This window comes from Hakea prostrata, unplaced genomic scaffold, assembly GCF_041222555.1.
Source record: "Hakea prostrata isolate BN-2017 unplaced genomic scaffold, UWA_Hpros_2 contig_13, whole genome shotgun sequence".
NCBI lineage: Eukaryota > Viridiplantae > Streptophyta > Magnoliopsida > Proteales > Proteaceae > Hakea > Hakea prostrata.
This window is the reverse complement of record NW_028291132.1, coordinates 848,573-856,552: the sequence shown is the minus strand read 5'-3', so window position 1 is coordinate 856,552 and position 7,980 is coordinate 848,573. Positions and strand designations below refer to the sequence as shown.

Below are 7,980 nucleotides of genomic sequence, written 5' to 3'. Positions count from 1 at the left end.
AGTCTTGCTTTGTTAAAATGAATAAATTTATTCTTCCATTAATATAGATGGGAAGAAATCATGGGACCCAATTAATTATATCATCTTTTATTGCCCAAATAGCATTCTAGTGTGAGATCACTATTTACTCTAAGATGGTCATGTAAAGCTTAAACCAATGCAAAGCCTTCAATTTGTTTCATTTTGAGAAGTTAAAAAAATATATATAATGCATAAGGAGACAATTATATTTTAAAGAAAAATCAATCTTAAGAATATTAGAAAAGAAGATTTGAGAAATCATCCTTCACATACCAAGTTGGGTAGAGGATTTTTTGCTCTTTATGTTACTTAACTACATACTTAGAAGGGGACTTATTTTCTGTATTCGATCTATTTTAACATTGTTCAAAAAAAAGTCCTTCATTTGTATGGTATGATGAGAGAAGCATAATTCACTACCTCAATAAAAAATCTCAACTCTCAAGTGGGAGGCACGAGGCTACTAGGAAAAATAAAAGAAAAAAAAGGTGTTTGGAAGGGGAAAGGGGGCTGGGTCATTGAAAGAATAAATTTAAGAGAGAATTGGTCTGAACAGGGAACGTGCAGACCATAATTGGTGAGTGGCGGACACAATTTAACTTGTAAGATCTCATTCCCAGTAATCTCATTCATTGTGATCCTATTTTTATTTAGATTGCCTGTGTAGATTTTGGGATAAGAAAGGATCCGCCATGGCATGATAGCCTTGTAGTTATCCACACGACACCCCCAACAAATCCTTCTAGTCAAATAAATCCCCGACACTTGGTGCCCAAAGCCTTCAGTACCTTTATTCCGAATATAGATTTTCCCCAAAATCCTATCTCTTCATTAATAGAGTCTGGTTAGATTAAATTTTCTAAAATCTGATTCTGATTTTAAATATTTTTGTTTGACTTTAATCCTGACTTTCTTGTTAAATTAAGATAGGTTAAACACTCAATTCTGATTCAAATCTTGAACTACCTAACCACAATTCAAAACAATCCATTAATCGATATGTAGTTAGAGTCAAATGCACAATATTAAGCTGACCTTGATCCTATTCTAGGGCCAGTTAGTCATATCCTATGCAAGCCAAGGCAGGTGATGGGTTTTAGACTATTAGAGCTAAACTTGCACCTTGCTTTTAGGCTTTGGGTTCTTTGTCCATATGAAAGTTCTATAACAGATCTATTCTTAATTTTGTGAATTTTATGATTCAAAAGCAAACCCCAGTTACAGTAATTCACTTTTGCTAGTTGTGAAATCTGAACTTCTCAAATTAATTAAACCTTTGTTGTTCTGAGCCTAGCGGTCCTTTTGATTTTGACATCCCTTCCCCTTTGCTTCGGAATCACAAAGAGGACCTCATCACATTGATGAAGACTTTATTACCAAGCTTACATCTTCCAGGAAAATGAAGAAAAATAATGAAGACTTTATCATAAGCTTACATCTTCCAGGAAAATGAAGAAAAATAAGAAACAATAGTTCTTGGTTTGTTTCCACATTTGGTGTCTTGTTCATGTTCGCGCCGTTAGATCTGGAAGTATCCAGAATTGTACTCGTACATCCATGCAGCAGCAGCAAACAAAATTTCCATCCCAAGCACGATTGCATTACATGGTGAAGATACGGTTATAGATATTTTTCCTTTTTTTTGGTAAACATACCGTCATAGATATCAAGATACCCATTTCCACACCATTGCCGAAATAATCTCCCCATGAAAGAAATGAAATTGATTTTGAATATTAAATACTTCTAAGGTATAAGGTAGGGATGAACCTATATTTAAGTATTAATAATTTTATAATTAAATTAATTAATTAAAGAGTTTAAAGATGGAAACTTTTTAAACCCAAGGATAAAAGGAGAAAGATAAAGATATAGGATTAGATATGCGTGCGATCACGACAGTCGACTGAGAAGAAGAAGGAGAAAATGGGCCTACATCACAGCATGTCTTAATGTTATAGTCTAAGGTTAATGTCTTTTGTTCTTCTTCAGATCCTTCAGGGGTTTCTCTTCTCTGTGTCTTCTGATTGTTTCTTCCTGATGAGAAAGCTTTGTCCGAATTATGATCGAGAAGATGGATTGGAAACAGTGCTGGAAGTGCCCGTCCCTGAGGAGATGTTTGGGTGCAACACCAAGAACAGTGGCCTGTCATGGCACAACATGAAGTCATGGATGAAATCCCATGTCCACAGATCATCGGCAACGGCGTCCGCCGCAGGTGGTGGTGGTCGGAGCACCGATTTACAGCTCTTAATGAGTGTGATTGGTGCTCCTCTCATCCCTCTCCCCATCTGTAATAGTCACTCTTCCATCACAAGAGACAAGATCAAAGATAATCCCATCGTAAGTTTTGTGATAATTCTTTAGTTATTTCATTCTCTGCATTAAATTTCAGATTTCCATGATGGTTCAGTAGGGATTGATCATGAAGTGGGTTTGATATTATTTGCAGGAATCTTCAATGGCGAAGTACATAGTGCAGCAATACATTGCAGCTATGGGAGGGGATACAGCTTTGGATTCAATTGAGAGTATGTATGCAGTTGGAAAGGTTAAGATGACTACCACGGAAACAATCACTGGTGATGATACTGGTGGCAACAAAGGGTTGATGATGATGAAAGTTCACAATAAGGGAGGAAGGCATGGGCATGGGCATGGGCATGGGCATGGACATGGTGGAGTTGCAGAGGTTGGAGGGTTTGTGCTGTGGCAGAAGAGACCGGATTTCTGGTGCTTGGAGCTGATGGTATCAGGTTGTAAGATCACTGCTGGGAGTGATGGGAAGGTGGCGTGGAGACAGACGCCTTGGCACCATTCTCGTGCATCCAGGGGTCCACCTCGACCCCTTCGCCGTTCCTTACAGGTAAATCTCTATGACTTTTAGCTTGAGGCCAACTTGATGCCAAAGATTTCCACAAAAATAGAGTCCAAAGAACAATTTTCTAGCCTTTTAAGTGTTACATCCACAGAAATTGCTCTCTCTTTCTCTGCAAATTTTTATAATAGATTCAATGTGTGTGGCCCAAAATTATTCTTGGCTTCCTTGTATGAGAACACCATACCCTTGATTTAGGGTTCTTTCCTGCCTAGGATTTACAAGAGTCTTCAAGAAATTGCTCTCTCTGCAAATTTTTACAATAGATTCAATGATTGTGGCCCAAAATTATTCTTGGCTTCCTTGTATTAGAACACATACTCTTGATTTAGGGTTCTTTACTGCCTAGGATTTACAAGTGTCTTTCACTTCTCTACCAGATTCAGAGTGATGTCCTTGTATTTTAGGTGAAGAGGGAAGAGTGACGAGAAGATTAGAACCTAGACCCTCAGCAGTAGGCTCTTGTGCACTTTAGACAGGAAAAATGCACTAAGAAATTGTTCACACACTTGTGGTGCATGAGTTTTTTATCCTAATTTTACTTTGAATCTAAAATTTTAGAGTAGAAGAATTATTCAAAACCATCACCAATCATCTTCCCTTTGGTTAATTTTTTTTTTTTTTTTCAATTATATGGGGAGCACATTGACCTAGTGAATGGGAAAGGTAGTGAATGGGAAAGGGAAAGGGAAAGGGAAAGTGAAAGATTTAAAGGGCTAGAGGCTCCAACTTAAAATCTCCTTAGTCTTCTTAGATTATTGGAAATATGTTTAAAATTTTATGTATATTATTTTTTTATTTAAATATATTTTTTAATCATAGCTTTTATCTTATGATTTTCATAACGGAAACTTTAGTCCTACATCAGACAGAAAGGAGTTGATTATCTTGTTTATCTATGGTAAGGACCTATGTAATATATTTTTGGGGTTAAGGATCGAACTCTATGTGACGCGAACAAAGCTTGAACCCTAGTGTGACCCAAACAGGGTTATATAGCTATATGTTAATAAATATTAATAATTCTATATGATTTAGAACTTAGGGACGGGTTGGTGAGTTAAATAGGTACCCTCACAAAGGGAGGTGACCTTACCTTTTTACCCATAGCCTTTGGGGCTCTATATAAACCTATTTTTTAGTTTATTTTTTACTTTCTCTCTCTCTTCCTGTTGTTATTCTAGTAAGCAGTGAATATAACCTAATTACACCTTAAGTAACCTTTATGGGGGTGCAACCTTAAAGGTTTGGGTTGACTCATCTTGGAGTGAAGATATATTTGGAACACATATTGCACAAATCGGGATGTCTAAATACCTTAAAGAAAGTACCTCTATATGTTTCAGCTCTGACAAAGTATAGTGATTACAACAACTTTTCAAGTGTTTGAACAGATTCCTCAACAAGATTTCAAATAGAGACTGCTACCGGTAGTATATTTTGGTATTAACAAGAAGACCCACTAGTTAACTTTCAATTGATTATCACGAGTGTGGTTCTTCTAACCTCAAATCCTCCTAGACCCTCCAGAGTTACCTTCCGTGTTAAGAACTGAGGTTTCTCTTATATATGTGATATGGAAAACGTCAAATAAGATTAATTATCTTTCCACACTCAAAAGTTGAGGATCCTAACTCATAGTTCACCTCTTTCGATCATTGATCCCTGTCGTGTAATATCCAAAATGAAGTGATATCCAGGTCACGCTTGCCTTCTTGACACATTATTATTATTGTTAGAATGAAGCTTTCTATTTTCTAAGATAAAGATTTATTCCAAGGCTAAAACCCTCTCTCTTTCCTCTTTATCCGATAATTAGTTAAATAAATAAACTCAGAATAATTTTTGCAAGCCAACTGCCAACGTTTACATGTTCCAGTGAACCTCGTGGGTGCTAGCATTGCAAACCATACAGATCAGATGGAATTTTCTTTTCCATTCATTTTTTTGCTAAAGTGGGCCTGGAGCGAGATTTGCACCTGGGGGCCAAGGTAGAGGATGGAGAGAGACTTGACGTACGACGTGCCAACTAATCCGGGTAGAATCCATCGCTGGATCCACGAGATTCTTTTATTTTATTTAATTTTTGGTTTTTTTAATCGGGATTCATCTGAGTGGCACACCTTGACTACTCTTGAGAGACTAAATATTACATATAATTTAAATATATTTCTGAAGAGTAGCTATTATATATATTAAATATATGGCAGGACTTTGCCCGTGACCTTGAGAGGATTGAACTCTAACTTCCAATGTGCAGGTATTGGTCTTTTGCCAACTAAACAACCCCTCAAGTTTGACCTATAAAAATGGGACTAATGAAATTGTCCATTAAGGTATTGTAGTGGTTGGAATTTCTCATTTCAGTCTTTTGTGTTCAAAAATAGAAACAAGGTGTGCAAGTTTGCTCTCGATGATTTGATTTGATTTAATATTGAACTAAAGGTTAAATAAGTTTTAGATTCAAAATTATAAGAATAGTAAATTAGGGCAGAACCATGGAGGCTTTGATAAAGATAAGTTTCTAGTTAGAGTTGAGCATTTGGAGTAAGATTGACTCATCTGACCTAGTTCACCCTATCCCTTGTAAGTTGTTTTTCATGAAAGTAGAACAACAATAAAAAAATTATGCATGGCTCAATCTTTTTGTGATTAGGATTAGGATCACGGTCAAGGTCAAGGTTAAGTGCCTAACCTAGGTTTGACGTTGTAGAGATAGCGCCAAAGCCAAGGTAGAGTTAGGATATTTAATATCATAGTCATGGATTTAAAAAGCCCAGCCCAACCCTACAGTGTTGTAGTTTAAATTGAGAGGTCATCCGCCACTGGATGCCTAGCCCGTGATACCCAGTAACGAATTTTGGTACCACTGGCAAGGCATCTAATGGTTGGATGCCCGGACTCAGAGGATTTGTATCCCTACTTTGAAGCCAATTCGCCATGTATGATCGTCTCAAGCATTTCCCAATTAATCTCAAGCCAAGTACAGTAAGGGTTTTTTTTTTTTTTTTTTTGGGGGGGGGGGGGTTGGGTAGAAGAGAACTAAGTATTGTAAATATTGATGTATTGTGTTTGAATTTTCAAACAGGGTTTGGATCCACGGATGACGGCCAATCTATTCTCGGAATCGGTGTGTATAGGGGAGAGAACGATCAACGAAGAAGACTGCTTCGTACTGAAACTAGAAGCAGAACCATCATCGTTGAGAGCCAGGAGCGGAAACAACGTAGACATCATCAGACACACAGTGTGGGGATATTTCAGTCAGAGAACGGGCCTTTTGGTGCAGTTAGAGGACTCTCACCTCCTTCGCATCAAGCCAGCCAGCCATGACAGCGTTTTCTGGGAGACAACCATGGTTTCTCGCATCCATGATTATCGATGCATTGATGGTGTCAACATCGCCCATGGTGGTCGGACCACCGCTTCGCTGTTCCGGTTCGGTGAGAGCTCCGAGACCCATTCTCGGACCAAGATGGAAGAACTCTGGTCCATTGAAGAATTTGATTTCAACGTTTGGGGTCTGTCAAAGGAGTTCTTCTTGCCCCCTTCTGACCTTAAGAAAGAAGAAGTAATCAAAGAAAAGCAACAACAGCTGCAGCAAGATGAGGATTCTGAAGGCTATGAGCATCACCACCACCACCACCACCATCCTCATCATCAGAAGCAGCAGCAGAATGTTCATGTATCCAGCCAAACCACAATAAACGTGAGAGTACCTTACAGGAGCCGTTCGCCTTCCTCTTCGGTTAAGGTCAGTTCTTCTAAGGTGGCAGCCGTTAACGTTGATGACTTGGATTCAATTTTCGTAACAGCTCCAGTTTCAACCCAAGCAAACAAAGACAGATCGTTGGATTCAATTTTTGTAACAGCTCCGATTTCAACACGAGCGAACAAAGACAGGCCGTTGGATTCAATTTTTGTAACAGCTCCGGTTTCAACACGAGCAAACAAGGACAGGTCGTTGGATTCAATTTTTGTAACAGCTCCGGTTTCAACACAAGAAAACAAGGGCAGATTATTGTAACGAATGAATCTTTCTTTGTACATAGTAATGAAATACCTAATTCAATTGATTGATTAATTAATTACTGAAAAATAAAATTTATATATTCACTTGAACCCACTTTTTTAGGAGTTTTGGGTCCTCCGACATCTATTTCTTTCTTTTTTTTGGGTACAATAACGGGATGTTGCTTCAGTGGTGTGCATTAAGCGAAACAGCTCAAATTGAGCCAGCAAATAAAAATAAATTTCAGTTATTGATTTACAACACGTGAGTTTTTTTGGTTTTAAGTGAAATAATCGGTTCATTCGGTTCTGCTCATTCAGTTCGGCTAAAAAACAAACCGGTTCAAAGAAGCAATTTGAAATGAAAAATCGAGGAAAACTAATCGTCTTTTTTCATTTTGTCTTCTTCATTTCCCTGAGAACGAAACCTAAGAAAGAGAGAGAATCTGCTAAAGATCCTGATTCTTCCAACGACGAGCTCAACATTCCAAAAATCTAGGGAAACGTACCCTCTTCTTTTTCATTCTCGTTTGAGCCTAACTTGGAGGAGAGAGATAGCCAGCAGATTTCTGAGAGAGATCCTGCGATAGGTTTATAAGAGACAAACCTGCGAACAAGCAAAACCAAAGGAAACAGGGCTTTCCTTCGTTTTCTTCTTCACTCCATCCTGCAAACGCATTTGGCTTCCTGCAACGCATCTTGCATTCGCTTCCTTGGTAAGCTGTAAAACCTTCAATGATTGCCCTATATATTGTGCATAATCTTTTCTATCTTTTCTTTCTTGTATCTTGAATGATTGTGCTTCCCTCTTAACAGTTCATTCTCACACTTTTCCAAATTTTGAAATTCATGGGGTATGATGCTGCTTCTTCTATGCACTAGAATGTACCTAATTTCTTATAAATTTCGATGATATTTTGACTGCCAATGGTGTGCTTGTGTTTGAACGTTACAATCATGTTGTGGTATTTTTATATTGTCAAGGTTAAAACAAGTCATGTTGTTTTTGAAAATAGAGAGCATTATGGTAGCTTGGTAGATGTTAAACAACCCTGTTTCCCTTGATTTTG

At 37.9% G+C, this 7,980-nt stretch overlaps 1 protein-coding gene across 1 annotated transcript; it reads left to right on the top strand.

The window, feature by feature from the left end:
* Positions 1-2,030: 2,030 nt before the first annotated feature.
* Positions 2,031-6,993, top strand: LOC148999357 (uncharacterized). Its single transcript, XM_089141237.1, has 3 exons — positions 2,031-2,364; positions 2,474-2,887; positions 5,988-6,993. The coding sequence occupies exons 1-3, from the start codon at positions 2,062-2,064 to the stop codon at positions 6,924-6,926; spliced, it is 1,656 nt and encodes a 551-aa protein (XP_088997363.1). The 5' UTR covers positions 2,031-2,061; the 3' UTR covers positions 6,927-6,993.
* The last annotated feature ends 987 nt before the right edge of the window (positions 6,994-7,980 follow it).